This window comes from Lepidothrix coronata, unplaced genomic scaffold (assembly GCF_001604755.1).
Source record: "Lepidothrix coronata isolate B3197 unplaced genomic scaffold, Lepidothrix_coronata-1.0 Scaffold12, whole genome shotgun sequence".
Lineage (NCBI taxonomy): Eukaryota > Metazoa > Chordata > Aves > Passeriformes > Pipridae > Lepidothrix > Lepidothrix coronata.
Genome location: NW_016690192.1, coordinates 2,752,820 through 2,777,294, shown reverse-complemented (window position 1 = coordinate 2,777,294; position 24,475 = coordinate 2,752,820). Strand labels below are relative to the sequence as shown.

The following is a 24,475-nucleotide window of genomic DNA, read 5'->3' as shown; positions in this document are numbered from 1 at the left end:
TTCAGATCAGTTGCCTTGCAAACTGTTCTATTTTTAAAGCATCTTTTTAATTGTTATTGAGCCTCCATTCAAACTCACTTTGGATCACTGTTCCTAGATAAATGTGAGACCCAGTTGGGTAAAACTGGGGGGGGGTGAGATGTGACAGCTCTAAATGTTCCCTTGTTTGTCTTTGCTCCGGAACAGTTAATAGTGCCATGTTCTAAATGCAATGAATAATTAAGTCTAAAAGTGAAGCAAACTGCAATAAAAAGAAGTATCTCCTCTTACAGAGAATTCCCATCAAGCAAAGTAACTTAGTGGAAGTGGAAATTTTATGGGGCCCTGACCTCATTGCTTGCAGTGTGAGCACTGCTTTGTCCCTCACTGCTCAGCCAAGTCCAGACCTGTGAGCTCGGCTGCTGTAGCTCCCAGATCAGCACGGTAAAGCCAGGCTCTTCTCTCTGTCCTGCCTGTCCAGCCCACCGGGACAGAAAGGTTTCCTGAGGGTGGCCCATGTGGCTTTTCTTTGCTCTGTTTTTCACAGATGGGCCTGTGTGGTGATTCCATCAACTACAAATTCTAGCTGAAAACTAAGATTATTTTCTTTCTGTGCAGGTGCTTTTGAGCTGTGCACAGCTGTCACGATGTGAGAGGGGCTGCACAACCAGTAGCAGTGCTCGTAGCTCTGTAGTGTCAGTCACTGCTCCCTGGCTCAGTAAACATAAGTATTGTAGATTGGTACAAACCTTCAGGATTCCCATCTTTCAGCGATATGAAAGTGATTCTGGTGGAATGACTCAGCTTTCCAACTGGTTCAACCGTATTTAGGAATGTGTGGGTAAGAAGGAAGTGGCAGGCCAGTGACCTGAAGCTGTGAACCAACAGACATGGGCTTGAGTTCCTTGCTTTTCCCACATTCTCTGAGAATAAAACAAGTTTTGCTGTCATTTGCCAACATGACTGGGGTGTAGCTTTTAGGGGTCTGATGAAGTCTTTCCTGACATGGACATAAGGAACCAGAAAGCAATGGAGGAAACAGGCAGGTCTAAGAGGGCAGGTCATGTGTCTGTATTAGCAGATGAGCACAGGGTGGGAGTCTGCCCAGTGGCTGGGAGTAGGCTTTTCCTGGCAAAGTGTCATTTAAACTCTGAAGTGGCTAAACTAGCTCCTGGTCATGCAGAAGATTCATACCCATGGGGAGTCCTGCTGGATGCCAGAGGTCTGTGAAGGCAGTAGTGTGGGGTTTGTGTGCCCTGTCCCAGGATGGAGGCCCTGTTCAGTAATGCCCTGCTCTGCTTGCTGAACGTTTATGTACCCCTCAGAAGTACAGAATTTTGTGTGATAATATTAGAGCAGCTGTTAGTTTAGTGGATATTATCAGATGTTTCTGAGGGATTTGCCAAATTGGTGCAATTTGTAAAATTGCCCTTTTAATAAGCAAGTCATGTCCAAGGGAATAGCAGTGAGCTTGTCCTGTACAGGTTCCAGTTTCCAAAGTCAGAAAAGAACCTCACTGAACACATCGCAGCATATTTTTTTTCCATTTAATTTTTGGCTAGTACCAAACATCTCCAATCTGATTCATCTGATTATATTCCAATCAGAATATGGAAGAGTAATAATAATGTCTTTATCCCATGAGATCCCCATGGAGTGTCTTGGATTTTTGCAAAAACCAGTACACTATTAAGCTTAGGTCTTCTGACCATCCTTTTTGTCTTCCAAGCTGCTTTATTTTACCATGAAACCCTCTACACTGGATCACTTGTTCATATTTGGAGGTCATTTTCAGTCATTTAGCCAGAAGAACCTCTGATAAACTTTCTAACCCTTTCCTGATTTGAAGTAAAATTGAGGAGACCATGAGTTAGCAGACTTACTGCAGTAAGATTAAAGGCAGGAAAGTGCAGAGTGTGCATACCTTTGTACATAAACTGCTTCTCTCTATAAATTGTGGGGTCATAATTAATTCTATTTTCAGAAAATTAAACCACTTGGAATGAATATATGATGATTCTGAATCAGTAAATACATTTTTGAACCAACTATTATTTATCAGCAGGGGCTTTGGCATCTGGTTGCTCCATTATAATTAACTAATACTATGCAAATACTGCTGCAGAGAATGGAAAAATAACTGATTTGTGTTGGAGGGGAGCAGTGTGACAAAGGCAGGAGGGCACATGCAAATATTAATTTGTGAGAGCATGTGAGATGGCTCCTGAGCCACATTAGTGATTTGAACAATATCAGGAATTACAATTCCTCCTGCAGTCGTGTCTATATGGGCTTTTCGGTATCAATCACCATGGCAACAACCACTGCTCCGAGCGAGGCTGCAATTCAGCTGCATTATTCCCTCCATGGGAGGCCTGTCATTTTTTTCAGAGCAATGTGCTTCAAGGTCATCTTCATTTACCTCCATCTCTTTTGCTGTCCTTCCTGGAGGGCAGCTTTCCACAGGAAACTTGTCCTTCTAGGCAGGAATCCGTGCTTTAAGGCCTGGCATCTGACCGAAGATCCGTACGAAACGTTCGGGTATTTGGTGAGCAATTGTCTGCAGGCAGAGTAAATCATTTAGATACAATTGAGGCTGGAAATGAATACTAGTTAAGTAAAACTAACATGATGACAGTGTTGGCCACTGACCTCGGGAGTTCCAACAGTGTTGACCTTGACCCCCTTATCCACGTCCAGCTCAGGGTTTAGTTTATGTGGGCTGTGTGTTTGGGTTTGCACTTGGAGCAGAACACCCGAGCAGGGGGGCTCAGCCTTTCCCCTCCTGCAGCACACGGAGCTCACACCCTCAGCCTCAGAGCTCAGCAGAGTTCCTGAAGTCCACCAGCCTCTCCTGCCAGAGCTGGAGAAGCAATGAGTCAAGAGCACGTCCCTCCCTCCCCAGTGCAAATGCTGGTATGTGAAAATCATCCTTTGCCTTCTTTAGAAGATCCATTATCAGATTTCAGCAAACGTACATTTTGAGACACATTTTTAAAGTTACTTTGGAGACAGTGTCAGAAAAATACAATGTAATAATTCATCTTATTTCCTCATCTTCAGCATCAGTGGATAATTGCTGTTACCCACTTTACCACAGATTTTACCAAATAATTATCTTTCTTTAAGCCATTTATGTAATTTCAAGTGGAAATGACTCTTTTGGAGGAGAGAGATGAAGTAAATACCTGACTCTTACTGAAAACCCATAAAATCTTTAATTAAAGATTAGCAATGAAAGCAGCTATAGTCCATTGTACATAATCCCCAGCTCCTGTTAATGATGGATATACAATGTTGTTTTTTTTTTTCAATTTTAGCCAGATTTGAGGATCCATACTTGGTCCATTGTAGAAATGTTATGTACAAATATATGTTTTTTAAAATGACAGTTTTCAACGAACACCCTGTATCTTTAGAGAATTCTACATTTTTAGAGCATTCTGCTTTTCTCCTATAAGCACTTAAAAAGCATGTGGTAGAACTATCTTCATTTTTTGGTGCCACACCTGAGCTCAGATTGCCCCTGCTGCACCAGATTTCTTGCTAAAGCCTCACTTAGCTCCTGGCTCTGGGCAAAAGAGAACCAGCCAGTACTGAAACGTTAACTTCACAACTACAATCTCTCTGATCATCTTTTATTTTATTATTTTGCACTTCCTGTGTCCAAATCCTGCTTCTGCTCCACTCTCCTCCAGAGGTGGGACGAGACTGCAGCTGTGAGGCAAAAACTGTGACAATTGTGCTCTATATGTTGGCATAAAACAGAAATTAATGCAGAATACCTCTGGTATACATTGTCTATAGGTCGAATCACATCTGCACAATTATTTACATGTGATATTTTGCTTCCTAAAACTGTGAAGAACTTTTAACACATTCCAGTGCTCTACAAAACTGGTTTTGTAGTTCCACTTGTTTACTGCTTTGAAGCCTGTTGGTTAAACACTTCTTGCAAACATTTCCAAGATTTCTACTGGGATCCCTCATATTTGAAGGAGGTTTTACATCTTGGAGTACATTTATTAATTTCTCTGGTGCTCAAGAAAGCAAACTAATACTTGTTTCCTTTGTTTTGCGGGAATAAGCCTCCAATAGGACAGGGAGCAAATTCAGGGAATGCAAACAAATTGCTCAGGTGAAAGAAAAAAATACCCCAGTGACCAATTAATTACTATTTGCACATTTTCTACTGAAATGCTCTGGAGGCAGTGAAATACTGTAGTGATGGCGCTGTGCAGGTACCCTGGCAGATTTATGAACGGAGATGGGAAGTGAACTGTCCCTGGGACTTGACTTCCCCATCCTCGTCTCTCCAGGTGATGTTTAAGATAATTTGTAGCGCTGCTTTTTATTGGGCTCTTCCAGCCAGCTCCAATCTGTGCAGCAGGAACACGGGAGCATGTGGTGGCTCCTGCCCAGGTGCAGGGGGATCATAAGCAGCTTTTCTCCTCTTGCCTGTGTGTGCCAGAGAAGTCCCCCAGTGGCTGGGAGCTGCAGACTCGGCTTTATCCTGGCATGCCCTGTGGATTTTAGCTGTCAGAGAGGATAATGGAAGGGTGAGAGGAATTGGGACGTTATCTGCCTTCCCGTGGCAGCAGCAGAGCCAGCTGCACACAGAGAGGGAGGGCTCTGCTGGAGCCACGTGTGACCCAGAAGGAACTGTCCCATTTGAGCTGGCAGAGGTTGATCCCCACCTAAGGACTGTGATGGAAAGGGGAGTTATCAACAGCCAAAGTGCTGTGCTTGTTCAGTGGAGAGAGAACTTGTAGTCTCTAGTGCTGTCATCACACTAAATTTAAATTTTAAGAAGAAATAAAATAATCATGACCATGCAATTTTCCTAGCTAGTAATTCTCAAGCTCCACTGAGAAAGTCCTCAGGAGAGGTTACAAAAGCTGAACTGCTTCTATTTTCTGGCTGTGATTATCAGTAATTTTATCTCTGTACTGGGATTTGTAGGTGCAGAGGAGGAGCTTTTGTGCAAACTTCCATTGTTTGTGTCCCACTCAGATGTTTATCAGTCGCTAATTTGCCAGTGCAGCAGATTCCTGAAGGGAAATGTGTACAGACAGGAGGGGTGGAGGTGGGACCAGGAAAACAACGAGGGGAAAAAGAGGGGCTCATTACAGTTGGTGGAAAGGAAATTTATGCACGTTTGGAGTGTGCAAATCATTACAACCTTGCCCAAACATTAGGGATCAAAGGACTATGCAGGATTTTGCTCTCTGATCTGTTTCTGAGATTCATCAAAGTAATGCCAGAAAAGCAATTTCTTCTTCTCAGCCTTGATCTGTTACAGAAGCTGTACATAGCCTTAGAAATATTCCTGTTTTCCCACTGCCTTTTTAGAATAGATTGGTAAGATTGTAACTTTTATCTTAGATTTCCACTTTATGGAGTAAAGTTCCAGATGCAGTTCTATATCGTGCATTACCTGAAGACAGTGTTAGGTTATACAGCTGTGCACTGATCAGTAGGACTGACAGATTATTTCTAGTTATGGCATAAGGATAGAAAAGAAGGAAAAGAACAGAATTCGGGTGAAAATCAGAGCATTTTAATGGTCTCAATTCTGTCATGCAAAAGAGGGGGGGTTTAGATACTTCTCCACCAGACTGTGCTTGTATTTTGGGTCCTGATATTAGTTGTCTGATCTCAGTTCCTTCTCTTTAAAGAGGAGAAATACTGCCTTCTCCAAGGGACAAGTGCCTGTTGGGGGCATCTCTATACCCAAAATACCAAGTACAGAAGGAGCCTGAGCATCCCACCTGGAGCAGCTGATGCTGTGCAGTGTAACAGAGTGTTCCTTTGGTGACCTCTCTGCTGCATTTCATTACTGGTGTCAGGTTGGGCAGCTGAGAGTCTCCCTGTTGGGGGGAGCCTGGGTCCTGGCCAGTGCACGGTAGTATTGCACCAAGGAAGGCAATCCTCCTTCTCTTCTAATTATGCAGATTGTTGTTCTGTAACATCTGGGAAACCTGGGATTAAATGGGACAGAGCACAGGGCAGGAGGGGAGAGGTGTCTGTATACTGTCATGCTCTGGTGTAAATGACAGGCTGCTTAGGTTAACAGAGCCCAGCACGTTTGCAAGCTACAATGGAAATAAGCATCTGTGCAAGTGAACATGTTCTTTAATTATTAGATAAATAGAGCTTTGTTCCCAGCTATAAAACAGAGATAATATTTCAGTTGAATACCACTGGGTTCCTGTCATTGGATATGACAACTTTACAGGGATTCTACTGCTTTCCAGGTGCACTTGACATTGCAGTGATTGGTACCATCTAAACTGTGGTTCATTGCAGGGGCTCTGCAGGTACAGCAGTAAATGGTTCTGCTTCTGAAGACAAAAAGATTCCCAGTGAAAAAAAAAAAAAGTCCTCAGTGCAATGTAAAAAAAAGCTTATTGTAATTTATATGTATGTATTTATTGTACTTTAATTTATCAAAGCCTTACTTCCTGTAGATGACTGAAACTGCAAAGGCAGAATTCTTTTGGAAGTAACTGCCTCAAAGTACTAATGGAGAATCTCTTCCAGGGTTTTGGTTCCCCCATACTTTGATGAATTAAGGTGACTACAATGCAGGTTGTTGGAGTACCTGAACGTTTAATTTGCTCAGGCTTCTCTGGTTCAGCTGTCCATTAGGCTTGCAGAGGAGAGTTCTCCACTCAGCTTCTATCTGACAAGCGCCTCATTTGTATGTTAATGTTGAGTTGTGATTTCCAGGGAAGGCATTCAGCGTGTTGTAAAGGGCCTTACTGGCAGATTGCAGCTAAATTGATGCTCGACTCACTAAATATTTACCCTACACATCCCACTTAATATGTCCAAAACCAGGCATACTGTGAAATCCTGAAACCTGATTGTGAATGATGAAAGTCAGGAAGCTGGTAATGTCAGCGCGGAGCAAAGCACAGCCCAGCCTCTCCCCTGCCATGTCCCGCTCTTCCCGTGCTGTCACCTCGTGGAAGGGGCTCACCTGGCTGCTCCTGCCCCAACCCCAGGGCAGCGCTGCCCCCACTTCTCCCACCTGCAGTTCCCACAGCCCCGCTGCCCCTTCTCCTTCAGGGCTGGCCACGGCCAGTAGAGGATCATCCTGTGGCACAGCTGGGGAGATGAGTGTTGGCTCTTCACCTGCTCCTTGCCATGTATTTTACCACTGGGAAAAATGCTTTGAATTAGGACAGCCACGGGAATGCTTTCACCCTCCCTCTCTCAGACAGTCCTAATGTGCCAAGGCTGGAGCAGTGGTGAGGGGTGTTTGGAGACCTCACATCTCACCCATTTGTTTTTATTCTCAAGCCTGTTCTCCCAACGAGTTCCAGTGCAGTAACAAGTCGTGCATCTCCATCATCTTCGTGTGTGACGGTGACAACGACTGCGGGGACGGCAGCGACGAAAGGAAATGCTCCCCCCTGACGTGCAACCCCAACGAGTTCCAGTGCAACAACAGCGTGTGCATCCCGGAGCTGTGGGTGTGCGACAACCAGTCCGACTGCGAGGACATGTCGGACGAGTCCGTGGAGAAGTGTGGCCACGACGCCAAGGCCCTCAACACGTGCGCGGCCCACGAGTTCCAGTGCGGCAACGGGGAGTGCATCCACCTCAACTGGAAGTGCGACGGGGACGAGGACTGCAAGGACAAGTCTGACGAGCAGGACTGCCGTGAGTGTCCGCAGGCTGGGCGGGGGCTCCCCGGGGGGGACAAGGGCCAGGAGCTGCCCTGGGCTGTGTGTTGAGGCAGGTCTTTGATGTCGGGGTGCCTGACAAGGAGTGCTGGTGTCCCAAATGGCGTGGCTGGGTGCCCAGCCCAGCAAGGGCAGGTGTGTTCCAGACTCCTTTATGCCTTTCCCTTGAGGATTCAGAGCGGAGGTGTAGGAGCTGTTGCATGGCACCGTGCCTCAGAAGAGATCTTTTTTACTAGAAAGACAAGGAATGAAAAATGGGAAAAACGTTCAAAGCCCTCAGGCTGCACGGTGGGGTCACAGCCTGGAGGTGAGAAGCTGCTATGCTAAAGGGAATATATGATCAGCAGAAAAAAATAATTCATTTTCTGCCTCTGAAGTTGGAGTACACCGAACAAGGCAGTCAAGAGCAATACCTCTGAAGAATCCAGTTTGAAATGCACTTTGAGCTTGGCTTGATAAAAGCACAGAGCTAATAAATAATGGATTTTTTTTCAGCTGGCTCTATGCATTTCACATGCTGGTGTTGGTATGTGTGGTATTTTGAATGTTTCATCCATTTTTAGCCACTAAACTGTTCAAGCTGGTCACTTACCTGAGGAGGGAGAGAGAGAGAGAGAGAAGAAAATAAGAGCAAAATGCTTTCCTAAAATATTTATTACAACAAGATTGAAATAAAACATTTACATAGCTGTATATATTTAGCAGCTCTGACATTGGGCCACCTCTGGGGAGGAAGGCAGGAACCAGCTTGAGAAACCAGGGATTTTTGCAAAGGTATCACTTTTGCCATCACCATCTTTTCATACCCAAGACAACACCGAGTCCAGGCTGGTGGGCTCAGAGCAGCTGTGTGGGAGAGCCCTTCAAGGAGCTGGGGATCAGACTCCCCCCAGCACAGTGAGGCAGATGTAAGTTCAGTGCCTTCTTTAAAAAGAGGAGTATGTAGGAAGTCCTGGGCACAACTTATTTACTCTGCAGGAGAGCAAGGGATACCCCACAGGTAACCATGGAGCCGTTATGCCTTTAAAATAGCCAAGGAGAGCAGAATAGGAGAAGCCAAATATGTTTTGTTAGGAAGAGAGCAGCTTTGACTGCTGGGTACAAGGATGTCATCACTGTCAGCCCTTTCCAAGTAGGGATGGATTAGTAGGATGTCTTTTCCTTCATCTCCAAGAAGGTGATACAGGACAGGAGATGAGAGAGCTCTTGGGCAGTAGGTGCCCAGGCAGCACTGCCAGGGTCTGCAGGGTCACAGGGATAGGGAATCAGGAGACAAAGTTGGTTCCTGGCACCCATGTCAGTATGACAGGACTGTAAGAACGCCATGCAGGAGGAGGTCTGGTGCAGATGTGCACTGCTGGGACAGCCTGGGGTGTTTGGTGCCTGTTTTCATTCTGAGACCTCCTATGGGCAGTCCTGTACTTGTATCCCCTCCAAATCAGGAGGCAGTGGCAGGGCCCACGTTACAAACACAGGGGAAGAACTGGTGTCTGGTGCAGGGGACTCCCAGCAGAACTGATCCCTGTCCCACAGGATGCATTCCCTGCAGTGACAGCAGCCTGACAGGATGGCTGAGTTTAGACAGCTCAGGAGAGGGAAAGGTGAGTTACCTCTTATTTCCAAGTGGAGGAGGAGTGGAGCAGCTTACAGATGGCACTTTCCCATGGAATGCCTCTTAAATTTCAATCCCTGTTGTTCCACTTGAATTAAGGGCGCATTTACTTGGACATTCTGCTGGGTGAGAGTGGGACTGTGCCCATGGACCTTCCTGAGGCAGAGGGAGCTCTCTGTTCCCCAATTCCTTTCCCTAATCTGACAGGCACCAGCAAAGTCCAGCTGAGCTCAAACTGCTGAAGGGAGCACGGCTCTGACACCCTCCCTCAGCTGCAGAGCAGCTTCACCAGGCAGCACTTCCAGACACTCCAGAGGCAGCTCCCGGGGGCAGAGGATGCAGCTGGACACTGCTGCAGCACAGCACGGTGCTGACAACCAGTGGAGAAAGGGGGAAATGTGGCACAAGTGACTTGAGACAATTCTGTCTCTGAGCAGCAGAGATTTAGCACATGGGGGTTTTGTCCGGATAGTCCCAGTACAGCACAATGTGCAGCTGATCTACCCAGGAGAAATGAGCATGAGGTGATTCTGTTCCTGTGGACAAGCAAACAGTGGGATTCAAAGCCCCCTGTTTTAGCTGCTGCACAGAGTCCCTAGTTCTGCCCTTTATATCCCAGTGCCACAGAGGTGCTGAGCCTGCGGCTGCTCACCCTGCACAGAGGGGGCTCCCTGAGGTAACAGCCAGGACAGGACTTGCAGCACTGAGTGCTCATGTAGGTGATGGACTGACTGGGTCAGAGCCAAAACTGATGTTGCTTCCCTATCCCAAATGCAGCTGTTGCTGGGGTGCACCTGCCTGCAGTAAGCAAGTGACATCTGAGAGCTTTGGAAACTCAGTGTCACTGCTCCTCTGTTGGACCCAAGAGTTTAGGGACCTTTATGATTCTTTTCCTCTCCAGCAATTCTGTGTTTAAGATCAGCATCACGTGGCACACAGGGAGTTAGAGGTGTGTGACACTGTTCCATCCCCTTAGCAACAGGGATGACACCGGTACCCCTAGGCTGGACTTGACTGAAACTGCAGATCCCATCACTACATCTTCTGCAAAAAAAGTCATGAGGTCATCACCAGTCATTTGTTACAAACATTTTGGGGTGGCAAATGAGTAGAGCAGAAATGAAGGGTGACAATTGGTGAACAGGTTTTGGCAGCGAGACAGCAAATAAATAGGAGGGAATGAGTCATTTCAGGAAGGCTGTGTGAGAACATTGAGTGGCTGGGTTTCTTTCCATAGCATATATATTCAAATATGTATGTATATTTATAAAATGAACATTAAGTTAGATTTATTAGTCTCTAAATCTGGAATAGTTACATTTTAAAATGTCCTTTGCAACTTGCATTAAGGGCATTGGGAGGGGGAATTAAATAATGCTTACAGCTGACAGAGAGAAAACAGATCCCTTGAGACTGGACCTCACATTTTTCTGCCTCTGTCTCCCCATCCATAAAAGGGGATTGATTTTGCAGATGCTGAGATTTTATTTTTGTGGGGAGAAGACAAAAAACCTGAAAAACAGAAGACACTCAGGCTGAGATCTGGAATCTGGAATATACCTGCTGAATTTGAGTGATACAGCTTTGTGCCCAGGATTTGTAAATGGGAACTGTGTTAAATTAGCAGGGCTTTGGCAATTTGTTTTGTATTTGATTTGCAGAGGAGATGGCTGTAAAACTACTGAGATTTCACCAATTTGAACCTTCTAAAATAGCACAGCAATTTTCTAAAGATCTCATGTAAATAAACAGCACAGCTCTTCCCTCTCCTTCGGATATTGCTTTGCTTTGGGAATGGCCCTGATGGGAACCTGCGGGCAGCTCTGCCAGTGGGGCTGGGATCATCAGTGTCTCAGCTTCAGGATAACAAAGTTCCTGGCCCTCTCCCTTCAAACCTGTGCTCTCCAAGCCGGGTGTAAACATGGCATTCTCTCTCCTCAAAAAGGCACCAAAATGCTATCCCTGCATTTTAATATCTTTGTGATCAGTGAGAGTTGTTGCTCTATCTGCTCTTTTCAGATGTCTGTTAAGAGACTCTGGGGCTGAGCCTCAGAGGTCTGAACTTCCACAGGTCTGGTGGAGTGAGAAGTGAGCCAGGACACCACGCCTGTCTCCAACCTTCCGTCTGTTCTTGAAGCAAAGCTTTGTGCAGTGGTGCTCTACAGCCCCACGTCTATGTTCTGCAGTCCCTGAAGCAATCAAGTTAAGAGCTGTGCTGTCATTTTTCTCAGTCTCATGGTGCTTGTGCAACATTGTCTTTGCAATTCCTACAAAATTCTCCTTCATTTTAATTTGTTTTAGGATTAGAAACCTTTCAGTTCTTACTATCTAGCTATAACTGCTTTTTAGAAGAGTTTTGAAGATTACAGTTGAGGACAATTATGAGTTTTATAACAGCTGCCTTCCAAATCTGTGGCTGTTGTCATGCAGATTTACTTGACAAACTGGAGACCTGTTCCTGCTCCAGACAAGACAAGACTCCCATTGGCTTTAATTACATGTTACATTTTTGTGGGGAGTTAACATTTATATCCTTTCCTGCCTCCACATATAGAAGTTGCTAGAAAAAGGGTGAAGCAAACTGGTTTGTTGGGGGTGAAGACAAGAAATAATTGTGGTAATGGAATTTTCAGTGAGACAGTAGGAAAAGCCTTGCAGGGGCCAAGGTTTAGCTTGCCAGAAATCAGGGTTTCCTGTCAGGAAAGGTGGTCTCTCCATCACTCAGGCTTCTCCAGGCAGGTGGCTGTACATGGAGGAAGTGGCTCTGCCTCCCTGCAGGAACTGCTGGTGCCAGTTCCAGACCTGTGGTCGGTGACTCTCCCAGACCACAGCTTTGTTTCTTTGTCTCCTTCATTTTCTCCATTTGGAGCAGCAGATCCCACATGCTTAGTTTGGAGCTGCTGTCCCAGATGTCCCACTGAGGTTTCCCATCTCTGTGCCTGGGTTTATTAGCTGAAAGGTGGTGACACAGCTGGTCCCAAAACTGGCCTTACTGCTTGGGATATTTTTCTCATGTTGCAGCTTTTTTATGAATATAGTGCATATGGCTTTCCTCTCCAAGGAGCAGTGCTATTTCCAAACTTTCCTCATGGGAATATTGTGTACTTCTAAAGGCAGGATTTCTCCCTTCCCCCACCAGCCTTGAGGTTGTGGCTTTTCCTGTCTCTGGTGCCCTTTGCTGGCTGAAGGTGCACTAGAACCAAGTCCCGTGAAGCAGTCATGAACCTGGATCCTGCACCCTGTGAGATGCAATCCCCAATAATGTGGAGTCTTTGTGCAACTAATACTTTGTGGTATCGATGCTGGCTCACTGCATGTCTTTGCCTCTTCCTGGGTTATCTGAAAGTAGTAATTTTTGTATTAGAACCAGTTTGTCAAATTGTCCAGGGGAGTCCCCACAGCTCTCACCTCCCGTGTGGTGACACCACTGTGACCTCCCCTCACTGCTCAGAGGCAGCGATTTTCTGTCAGAGGATACCAGGACACAATCACACGATGGAAAGGCTGGAATCAGGAGCTCTCCAGGGTGCACTGCCTTGATAGGATTTTAAGAACACATCTGTAAGACAGACCCCTCAGAGGGAAACTGCATAACATGTCCCAGGAATGAGGAGCCTGTTCTGCCAGGGAGCTACAGGCTGCAGCCCTTTACTAGAGAGCACCTGTGCCCTGTGTGAGCACAGGTCTGGTCCCAGCCAGGGAGGTCTCTCAGTGTAACTTAGGGAGAGAAATGTCACTGCTTTAGTATGGTCAGTGCAGCTATCTGGTTTATATTTTTCTCCAGCTTCACTGTTCATCAGATGTGTTTTGGGTCTGTAATAATCTCACCTGGGCAAATGAACTTCAGGCTTGAAACCTGGCCTGACAGGTGGAGGTGTTTTGGGCTGGAAACCCCAAGAAACACCACGCCCAGTGAAGTGGAGCTCTTCTGCCTTCCAGTGGTCTGTTGGCTCATGGGCATTCAGTAACCTGATGATCCTGTCTCATTGCTGGCTTCATCCCCAGTGTGACCACACTGGCTCTGGCAGAGAGTCAATATGTGTCTCTTGCCTGAGCCCTCAGCCTGAACATCTTTTGTAATATATCTTAAACATGATGTTTTCTGAAGGAAGGAGAGCTGAGGAGCAGTTGTCTTTCCCTACCCAGTGCCACTGGAAGGCAGCCTGGCCCCCCCACCAACTGCAGACTCCAGAGCTGCTCCAGTGCTGAGAGCTCTGCTTGCTTTCTTCTGTCTCACCTGGGAGGCTTCACTGCCTGCGCGGGTTCTGCCTCGACTAGATCAGCTCATACAGCATTTGGGCCTCTTTTTGCAAGGATGCAGAGGGTGATCTGGGACTGCAGAGGGGCACAGAGCAGTGTCTGAGGCAGCTGCTGCTTCTGTTGCTTTGGTGCAAGCAGCCAGTGCTCTGACATTTGCTGGCAGAGGGTGCAAAGCTCCAGCAGTGTCAGAGGTACGTGGCTATACAGGTACCACACAAACGATTCAGTTCTGTGTGGGTAACGCTTGATGTGTTTCTTAAAGCTCTGGTGACGTGCCGGCCCGATGAATTCCAGTGCGGGGACGGGACCTGTATCCACGGAGCGAAGCAGTGTGACAAGGTGCCCGACTGTCGCGACAACAGCGACGAGGCCGGCTGTGTCCAAGGTGGGTGCCCAGGGCTCTGCGCTCCTCATGCTCCATGGACCGGGCCTGCCAGGGCTGCGTGGCCATGGAAAGGGAAGAGGCCTGTGCTGCTCTCTAGGCCATGGCAGGCTGCTTCCTGTACAGAGTTCTAAGCCGTTCTGGCAGTGGGGTTGCTTGGGAGAGATGACTGTGCTGACCAGGCAGACTGCATGGCTTGAAAAGTTCTTTGCATGATGCTCAGGCTCAATGTTCATTTACTTAATCCCATCCTGTTTCTGCTAATGACCCCCTCTTGAGCTTTGTGTCAGCCTGTTTGTTGTCATGGGCCTCTTCTAACTTAGTTGCTTTCCTCTCTTGCCCAACCTGACAGAGTCAGCATGTGAAAGTCCCAGCAAGTTTCAGTGTAAGAGTGGAGAGTGCATTGACGGAGGCAAAGTGTGCGATTCACATAGAGACTGCAGGGACTGGTCTGACGAGCCTCTGAAAGAATGTGGTACAGTACTTGCCTTCTACGTGTTGCTCCTGTTGTAACTGCTTCCCCTCTTCTCCATCTGGTGCTCACAGCTTTGAGTGTAACCACATGTAGCTGCTAATGCTATTTCTCACTCTGCTCCTCTTTCCTTGCCTTTATTCTTTCATCACCCTTCATGTGAATATAATTAGTAGCCTAGTCTGATCATCTGTAAGTTTGAACTGTGCCCTTCTCCACTCAGTTTTTATTCTTGGAGGGATATATGAACTGAGCACGGAACTAGGAAACAGGAATTCCCCCTTTCCCCAAATACTAGTGTCCCCCACAGCACAGATCAGTTTATTTAGACTCATTGCCCAAATCGTCTTTGAATTGTAAGATGATGATAACACCATAAAAACATAGTGTTGGGAACATGCTTTGAAGGTGAAAACACGCAGGGTGGCAGCAATCACTGAGAGGTGCCTTCAGCCACTTCTGGGTTGTACATGTTGTTGCTGCTCCCCTCAGCAATGACAGCTGGTTGCTCTCTGCAATGTCCTGCCAGCCCTGGACTGGGGCTGCCCTGGGGCTGTCGGAGCCAGGGGACAGCAAGCCCAGGCCACAGGGCTGTGCCCCTCTCTAGAGGACAGCCCCTCTCTCCCTTTCTAACCAGGCATTGTTGGCACTCAAACACATTTGGTTTTTTACCCAGTGCAGAGATATCTCCGACAGGCATCCCTTTCCATGACATCATGGAGCTCAGCACCTGCCGCCTAAATAACTCAGGAAGAAGTGTCAGTCTCTCCCTTGTCCCTTGTATCAGAGAAGGAAGTGTGTGTGCATGCCCAGTGAGGATGCTCTTACCTCCTGCTTTCAGTGTGCCCTTGCTTTCTTCCACACTAACCCACATCTCCCTGTTTCTCTGAGTGGGTGTTGCACCTTGTCTGTCCGTGGAGGTCTCCCAACAAAGCTGGCAGCCCAGCTTGTCTGAGGAAACTGGGCAGTGGCACAGCTGGGCTCGGTGCTCATGGCTGCCTTGGTGCAGTCCCAAACTGGCTGTGAGCTGTTGAGTCAGGAAGCAGGGAGCCCCCAAAGGAACGTATTCCCTGAAGAGAGCAGAGTGGTGCGGGTTGCTGAGAATGTAACACCCACACACAGCTGATCCACACAGAAGACAGGAGGTGCAGGACACACTCCCCACCTTAGTGTGTCTGTCTGGCTGTGCTGGACTCTGCAGTGCCCTCCAAGGTTCCCCCAGAAAGCACTGCAGGAGACAGGACAGCACTTATCTTAGGCAGGCAGGGAATGTACTGCTGGAGTTTGGGTCAAGAGCAGCAGCTGCCCAGCAGAAAGAGAACAGGCTCTGCCTGGCTCCTCCTCAGCTCCTCTTGAGAAGTGCAGCACTTGATTTAGAACCTCTAAATCCATTCCACAAAGCACCTCTGAAACCACAGGAATCATCTGAGGGAGGGTTTGCTTGTTAGCCAAAACAGCCTCTGTAGTATTTTGCAGAGAGCAGTTGAGCATGTTTATGACCCAATTTGCTGAAGGCCTGTGCCAGTGTAGGGATAGGTGGTTTCTGTCCATAAATGTCACTGAAGTGACAACACACAGTGTGGCTGTGGACGCCTACTCGGAGCCTACTGAATTGCTCTATTAATTATGTATTGATATATATATGTGTGTGCCCGATAGGAAGGTGGAAGAATCCCAGAGCTGAGATGGGCTTCCTTCTGACATAGTATTTTCCTAATCTTACTGACTTAATCGGCTTGTGGTTGTTTCCCTTTTGTTCCAAGAGCAGTGGTTTAATGGCTCTGCTGTGCTGCTCACCTGCAGTGTGCAAGGAAGCAAGAAGTAAAAGATAAATGAAAAATTTGCCTTTAAATTGCATTATAGATGGGAGCAAATCAGTTTGGCTTGTTCTAGTGAGCTCACTATCCCTGAAATCCCACAGCTCCTGTTCAGCAGTCTTCTGTAGGGACAGGACTTTCTCTTCACCTTGTGTAGGTCAATTATAACAAGAAGAAATGTTATTTCTGACAGAAAACCAGCTTTCCTCAACCTCTCATTCGGTTCTAGTTACAAGGATCCATTTAGCTTGTTTTTCATTTGAGCACTTGAAAGCAGGATCAGAGAGGTGGCCTTGGATTAGACAGGGCCTCAGGAGAGGATGGGGGCTGTTGTTTCATAAATTGCACACTTGGGCTGCCAGCAGAGCCTGTTGTGTGGGACGGGTTTGTGGGAGGACGGTATCTTGGTGCTAATGGCGTATCTCTGACAGACTGTACTTGGTGTTTTCTGGAATTGTTCACACAGATCATTCCTTGGAGCTAGAAGGGGAAATAGTACAGTATTTCAAAATAGCTGGCCCCTGGGAGATGAGAGTCCCCCAGCATGAATTATTAAAGCTCAGAGAGACTGTTCAGAAAAGTCAACATGAACCAGCACATGGGAAAGGAGTATCCTGGAGAGAGCCCTTAGGTCCCCTGGAAGTTTCTCACATGTGGCAGAACATGCTCAAAGGAGCAGCTCTCTGATGGGATGAGATGCAGACTCACATATGCTGTATCCCCAGGGCTCCCTGTTCATTCAGTCACTAGCTTTGAGTCCATGGGATCCACAGCTCTGCTTTGGAATAATAAAGAGCAAGAAAGTGATGCAGTGGAGGCTTCCTATCTGTGAAGTCACTCAAGTGCTCTGTGGGGCCAGCTCCTGGCTACCAGAACTGATAGATGGGGAAAAATTTCTGAGGACGTCTCTTAATTTTATTCACTCTCACAACTCAGAGCCCTCGTTTGTCACAGATAATCTGTGCATCCCTTGCAGGTACTAACGAATGCTCCATGAACAACGGTGGCTGCTCACACATATGCAAGGACTTGAAGATCGGCTACGAGTGCGAGTGCCCACCCGGATACAAGCTCCTGGATAAGAAAACGTGTGGAGGTAATTTACATGCAAACAGCAGTCCCTTGTGTTTCACCAGAGAGAGACGTGATTATATTCACTTGAGCACTGCTCCATCACAGATGGTTTGATTTCAAGTTATTGATGGGTTTCAAACACTCCTTTCAGACATAGATGAATGTGAGAATCCAGACGCTTGTAGCCAGATCTGCATTAATTACAAGGGAGACTACAAATGTGAGTGCTACGAAGGATACGAGATGGACACCCTGTCCAAGAACTGCAAAGCTGTAGGTAAGACAACGCCACAGGCACTTCAACTCTGCTTGCTCAACAACACAGCTCCGATAAGAAAACACGCTCGCAGGGCTGAGGGGAACAGAAACAAAAGGAAAGAAGCAAAGCAAGCAAAACCATCTCGTTCTGAGCAGCACAGAGCTGCTGCAGCGATGGCAGATGCGTCTCTAGGCAAGAACTACTGATCGTGCAGATCAGAATATTTTAACAGTGTACAGAGCAAGATTGCAGTCACTGCTTGGCTGTTTGAAGCTGAAACCAGAAAAGAAAGTCTCTTGACAGGTGTTATTGAAAACAGTGCAGCAAAAACATTTAGTGGTAGTGGAAAGACAGAAAACATCCCAGTTACAGCAGGGTAGCTTAACCACCCCTCCACCCTCCCAGCTGTAAGTCACCAAAATCTGGCCCTTGATTTTGTCTCTAAAATGTGTAATTGAAAGTGAGGACACTCCCCTGAGTTTTGCAAGAGCCAGGGACCAGAGAGGTCCCACTGCCCTCTGTGTCCACGCGACAGCCCTGCCTCTGGCAGCCGTTTGCTTCCTGTGTGGTGTAACCCTTCCACAGAAAGCAGAACTATCACTGACTGACAGTTCCATTGTTGTTTGTGAAAAGAAAGCTGAACCCAGCCCTCGGGACAGCTGCTCAAGTGACAATGTGCTGATTTCCTGTGGTAGGCAAGAGCCCATACCTGATCTTCACCAACCGCCACGAGGTCCGTAAGATAGACCTGGTGAAAAGGGACTATTCCCGCATCATTCCCATGCTGAAGAACGTCGTGGCGCTGGACGTGGAAGTGTCAACAAACAGGATATACTGGTGTGATTTGTTCTACCGAAAAATCTACAGGTAAGGGCAAGGGAGGATGTGTGTGTTGGTCCCCTCCCAAAGCTGCAGTTCAGGCTGTACCCCTGAAATCTGCAGAGAACAATGCAGGGAACGGGAAACTTGAGGGCTTTCCTGCCCTTACAGGATTACCTGTTGTGGCTCAGACTTTGTAAGATTTTTAAGGAATTGATAAAGAAATCAGGGGCTTGTGCAGTTATCTGGTTTGATAATACAGGGTGACTTTTTGTCAATGCAAAATCCTGCTGCGCTTGTGCAATTAAACACAGACTCTTGTTTCCTGAATATGACACTGCAAAGCAGAGCTGAGCTGGGAGCCTGTTGTACGGGAAGCCACAAAGGACCTGGCATCTGGAAGCACAAAGGGGGCAAATGGTGGGAGCAAGGAGGCAGCACCACAGACACAAGCTGCTGCCCACTGTAGCCTCTGGTAGCCTGGATTTAAATTCACAGCATTTGACCACAGTACACACTCTGTAATTCTCATTATCGGTTCTCCTTCAGCTGCTTTTGTGGCATCCATCACAGTATTCTGTGCTGGGGCTTGTGAGTGTGCCTAAGTCACCAATGCATTTCATTGGTGTGCTGAAAATCCCCCAGGTGTGTTCTGATTTGCACAGCCATTGCACCCTGCTGCAGTGATTTGTTCTGGGTTTTAGCTAATGATCAGGCAGAGGCTGATTGGTGTCAGTGTGCAGAAGGCAGGCCGGGGTTCCTGTAGGCTGTGGCAGCTCCCATGCCACTGGCAGGGGAATTTTTCCAGGCTGTGCTGAGTATGGAGCACTTGTGTAGCTGGGCAGGTACCCTGAAGAGCCTGTGGGGCTCTGAAAGTGGGGAGGCTTCCAGAAGAAAGCTGTCTGCTCTCACTGGGTCTGACTGTTGTCCCATCTTTTTGCAAAGCAAGCTGTGCAATTATAACTTCTTAAAAATCAGCATCCCGTTTTGCTGCTGTCACTAATATCAAGCATTTCTAAACTTTCTACTGTTCTATAAGGTTTCTAAGATTACAGAGTTATTCTGAGAGCCAGACTAAGCTTTTACAAACACTGATGCAAACTCAGAATAACTCAATTTCAGTTCACTCAGCACAATTGATACTGAGAGCAGAATCAGCCTTTGTGTTTGTAGGAGCAACATTGAGTTATTCATGAAACATCCATGTGGAGTCTGCTGCCTTTCATTAGTGTTTTGAAAGATTTTGAGGCTGCCACTAATATTTTGTGAACATTTTCTTTATACCTAATGAAATCACTTGCCAAATTAATACAGCTTCATGAATTCCTTTGATGAATCATAATTAGCTACACAGGTCCTAATTCTGCAGTACATTTAAGCACATTTATTGCATGGTAAGTGCAACTGTATTCAGCAGAGCTCAGGGGGTTATATTTCTAGTGTCCATAAATCCCATGAATCAGAAGTTAATGTGCCTGAAGTCAATGTTTTTCTGAATGGTGCAGTTATAGCAGGACGCAGGCAGAAAAATGAAATGACAGTTCCCTGCTATGGAGATGATGGCATACACACAAAGGGAAACAAGCAGCAGCTGTAGGAGAAAGTGGAAGTTTGTAGCCAGAAGAGTTCCTGTGTCAGCTGTGCTGCCACGTGAGGCCCAAGCGCAGGCACCTGAGCTGTGCCAGCCCCGTGACCCTCCTGTCCTTGCAGTGCCTACATAGACAAAGCGAGCGACACGGCCGAGCAGGTGATCCTGATCGACAGCCAGCTGAACTCCCCCGAGGGACTGGCCATCGACTGGGTCCATAAAAACATCTACTGGACCGATTCCGGAAACAAGACCATCTCAGTGGCCACCGCAGATGGAAGCAGGAGGAGGACACTTTTCAACACTGACCTCAGTGAGCCAAGGGCCATTGCTGTTGATCCCACACAGAGGTAGGTGTACTCACCACAAACACCCCTTTGCCAACAGACACATTCCAGTTGTCTTTCTGCCTCTGACAAACCTGGGGATGGTTCTCATCTCATTAAGAATTTAGGTGCCCTTTAAGATACATCAATGGGACTACTGAGACGGTTCAACTCACTCTTGGCAAGGCCTTGGTGTTAAAGAAAGTTCTCAAATTCATGGCCAGATCATGTGTTTGATGGGCCTGAGCTGGTCTGGGCACATCAGTTGTGCTGAAAAATGAAGTCTGACCTGTGTTTGGGCTGCCTGGATGAGGGAACACCACGTACCTAACAGGCACATCAAGAGATAGTTTGCAGGGCTTAGTTACTAAGGTGAGATTTTGCATTCTGGTGCAAGTTTTGTGGCAGGATACCCAGTGGGAGAACAGCACGTGGCTCCACCAGGTGCACGTCAGAATTAACTGAAGTGGCCGAAGGCTTTGCTATAATAAGGAGAGAACAGGGCACCTCCTACTGCGAACTGCAGAACAGCTTTCCTAACTAGAGTCCAATTAACTGTTTTCTTACATCTTTCAGGTTCATGTACTGGTCTGACTGGGGAGACAAAGCCAAGATTGAGAAAGCTGGTCTGAATGGTGTGGGGCGGCAGGTGCTGGTGATGGACAACATAGAGTGGCCAAACGGCATCACCCTTGGTAAGTGCCCGGTTAGAGCTGCAGCACCCACTGTGCCTGAAGGAAACTGGTTTTATTGCTAAATAGGAAAACAAAATTGTACATGTGCAAAGGCACCTGCACACACACAAATCCTTAAATACTATCACTACTGCAGGAGTGGAAAGGAGGTTTCATGGAGCAGCAGGAAACGTCCTGCTCTGGAGTTAGAGCCGTGCGTTTAACACCCATCCAGGTGTGAGGTTCTCTGCTTGGTTTTATATTTGAAAATTCTGGCCATGACAAGGATGTAGGAGAAAATGCTGCTGCCATTGCATAGTACTGAAGTGCTGCTGCTGTGAACAAATAATGTTATCATTTAGTAATTAAGAAATTAATTAATGACTTGTTTAATTACATTACTTGTTTTGTGTTGGCTCTCATCCACTTGCATTCTGTTCAGTGAATCTCATCCAAAATGAGTGAATTTGCTCCAGAAAGAGAAATGCAGTGCTTAGCATTCCAAATAACATTGGATCCTTCCCTCTCTCTCTTACCTGCACCCTCCCCAAAACCTGGCTGGTTGTGGCAGGAGCAGCATTCCCCACCAGCAGCATTCCCCAACCTGCAGCACGAGGGTTTCTGGACCCAGGGTGGTTCTTCATGGAAAACACAGCTCGGGAATCTCACAGCTCCTTCAGAGAGGCATTTCCCTGGAATCACGGTAGTTGTTCTCCAGCAAGAGGCCAAGGCCTGAACAGCCTTGGGAGGGATGGAGCTCCTCTCTCAGGCACTGAGGGAGTGAGTCCGGGAAGCCCAAAGTGCTGCTGCCCTGCTGCTCCTGGTAACAAAAGAACCTCATTGTACAAGGCTGTCAGTCAGGCATTCCCCACACACACATACAGCAGAATGGTCCTCCTTTTTAATCTTATTTATAGGGTCTTATTCCAGCATATCTGGGCACTGGTTCAAAATCAGAACTAGTGTTAAAAAAAAAAAGAGGCCCAATAATAAAGAGATTAGTCATGCTGCCAGCAGGAAAAACATGCTGGGCAAGAGAAAAAGAGTTGCAAGAGCTGTGTGTAATTTTGCTTCATTGTGTTTTACTTTTCAGATTTGCTGAATCAGCGTCTCTACTGGGTAGACTCCAAATTGCATTCTCTGTCCTGCATTGATTTCAATGGCAGCAACAGAAAAGTTCTGATCTCATCTGTGGATGATCTGAGCCATCCTTTTGGCTTGGCAGTGTTTGAGGTAAGACTCGACAGCAGATGCAGAACAGCCTGGAGACTGGGAGAGGTCTCAGAGCTGTTCTTGATTAAAGCTCTGCCTCTTGCACAGCACAGAAAGCTCACGAGGGCGGTCGCTGCTATAGAAACCAATTTATCTGGTGTGGGTTCAGCAGGGAAAACTGGGTTTTAAAGTCCTTAATCAGGGGCAACGTGTTGTCTCATGCTTTTACCTAATGCAGCACCAGTGCATTAAATGATCAGAGAAACCAAGGCTCCAGCTTTGGCACTCCCTGTAGGTAAGCTATAGCAGAGAAAGGTGTCTGGTTGGCTTTTGACTCAGCAAAACCCTCTTCCTTAAATCCCTAATTCTTCCCATGCACTGTGTGTGAAATCTGGGCATCTAACTCTGGGCACGTGTTTCCCCAAGGCATTGCTGCTCTTCAGTGTTATCCCATCAGCAGTGTTTGGAAGGATCTCTTGGGTTATTTCCCCTCTTTACACCCTTCCTGGGTAGAGTAACAGACAACCCTCTTGCTTTTGCTAAGTTTTCCTTGTTCTCCAGCAGTGTGTCTTTCCTTATGGAAATACACATGGTTTTTAGCAGGCAGCAGCAAACACAGCCAACTGAGTAACTAAATACAGTTTGAGAACTGCAGTTTCTGGCTACCTCCTGGACCAGTAATTCTGCATCTTCAATCGTAGTATGCCAAGATAGTAATAAAAAAGAGAAATAGACACTCAGCTTCCAGCTGTGCTCCAGGCACTGGCCTCTTCATAGATACCTGTTTAATGCAGGTCTTTTCTTTGGAAAGGAGAAAAAAAGTCAGCAGAGATAACAAATGTTTCTAGTATGGAGTATGGCCCTTTGCTCGTGATCCACCCCAACTCCAAAAAAACCCATTTCAGAGGGAGTACAGATGCAACTTGTCTGTACCCACCCAAATTTCTGCTCCCTCCCCTCAGCCTCAGAGCTCCTTAGAATTACTGAGCACTTCATAAACACACCCGAGTGCTGAGCTTTGAGCACTGTCCAAGAATAAAAAGAAAAAAGCTGCAGGTAGCAGTAGCATGAACCAAAGGTGCCCCAAGGTAGGAGCATGGTGCACTGACTCTGTGCCTGCTGGAGTTTAATCCAGCTCGAGATGGATTTGAGCAGGCCAGGTCAGGAATCCTGTGCATTCCCTGCAGGACAGAGTGTTCTGGACTGACCTGGAGAACGAAGCAATCTTCAGTGCAAACAGGCTCAATGGCTCGGACATTTCCATTTTGGCAGAGAATCTCAACAACCCTCATGACATCGTGGTGTTCCATGAATTAAAGCAGCCCAAAGGTAAGATGTGTCCTCGGGGTGTCATGGCCCTGAATCATGTTTATTTGAGCTGGCAAATGAAATGCTTCCTGATGGTTCTTGATGAGAGAGAAAGCATAGGTAATAATGGGAAATCAATGCTTAATGTTTGAAGTTCCTGCATAATTAATTCAGCAGCAGCACTTATTGGAAAGTCTGCAATTTGTTAATAGCTATTTAATTAGCATCTTTGATAAGAGTGAGTTACTCTTGTCACTGTGATGCTTCCCATTCATTATGTATTTGGGCAGTTTTTATAGTGCTGTGTAAGGTTCCACTCCACTGTACAAACTGTAAAGGTGCTTAAGCAGCCCAATTAATTGATGTAGGAAGTGGAAGAAGGTCTTTTTAGAGGGCAAGAAATAAATAATTAGAAAAATAACTTGTCTTTTCTTCCATCCTTGAACAGCTCCAGACTCCTGTGAGCTCAGCCCCCAGCCAAACGGAGGCTGTGACTACTTATGTCTCCCTGCACCTCAGATCTCTCCCCACTCTCCCAAGTACACCTGTGCCTGTCCTGACAACATGTGGCTGGGTCCTGACATGAAGAAATGCTACAAAGGTAAATACAATCACATCTCCTTCACTATTCCTGAGAAATGGAATTGGAATTTGGTTTCTGCTTCTAGTCATTAAACATAACAGTCCTCCTCAGATTTATTCGTGATTTGCTTTGTGTACTTGCTTTAACCAAACTTTATTGTTGCTCTGGATTTTCAGATCTTCCAACAACTTCAGCTCCTGTTCTGGTTTCTACAACCACAGCACCCCATTCTGCTGGTACCACGACCATCACAGCTATACCTGGCGGTGCCAGGAACACCACTGAGGGCATCCCCAAAGCTGTACCAGAGGCTACAATTACCACCCCAAGTCTTCATTTACCTTCCACCACATCCATCCTGATAGATTCCGAGATGACCACTGGAAACAGCAATTTATCCCAGCACTGTAAGAGAA

At 46.7% G+C, this 24,475-nt stretch overlaps 1 protein-coding gene across 2 annotated transcripts in view; it reads left to right on the top strand.

The window, feature by feature from the left end:
- Positions 1-24,475, top strand: part of LRP8 (LDL receptor related protein 8) — a 172,060-nt gene that overhangs the window by 142,298 nt on the left and 5,287 nt on the right. Inside the window, exons 5-16 of one of the 2 annotated variants that reach the window (XM_017805327.1) lie at positions 7,288-7,650; positions 13,808-13,930; positions 14,280-14,402; positions 17,193-17,312; positions 17,442-17,567; positions 18,245-18,416; positions 20,079-20,306; positions 20,859-20,977; positions 22,050-22,189; positions 23,356-23,497; positions 23,925-24,077; positions 24,236-24,466. In XM_017805327.1, coding sequence (XP_017660816.1) covers positions 7,288-7,650; positions 13,808-13,930; positions 14,280-14,402; positions 17,193-17,312; positions 17,442-17,567; positions 18,245-18,416; positions 20,079-20,306; positions 20,859-20,977; positions 22,050-22,189; positions 23,356-23,497; positions 23,925-24,077; positions 24,236-24,466 — 2,040 coding nt within the window. The remainder of the gene's footprint in view (positions 1-7,287; positions 7,651-13,807; positions 13,931-14,279; positions 14,403-17,192; positions 17,313-17,441; positions 17,568-18,244; positions 18,417-20,078; positions 20,307-20,858; positions 20,978-22,049; positions 22,190-23,355; positions 23,498-23,924; positions 24,078-24,235; positions 24,467-24,475) is intronic. The other variant, XM_017805329.1, reaches the window with a different exon arrangement.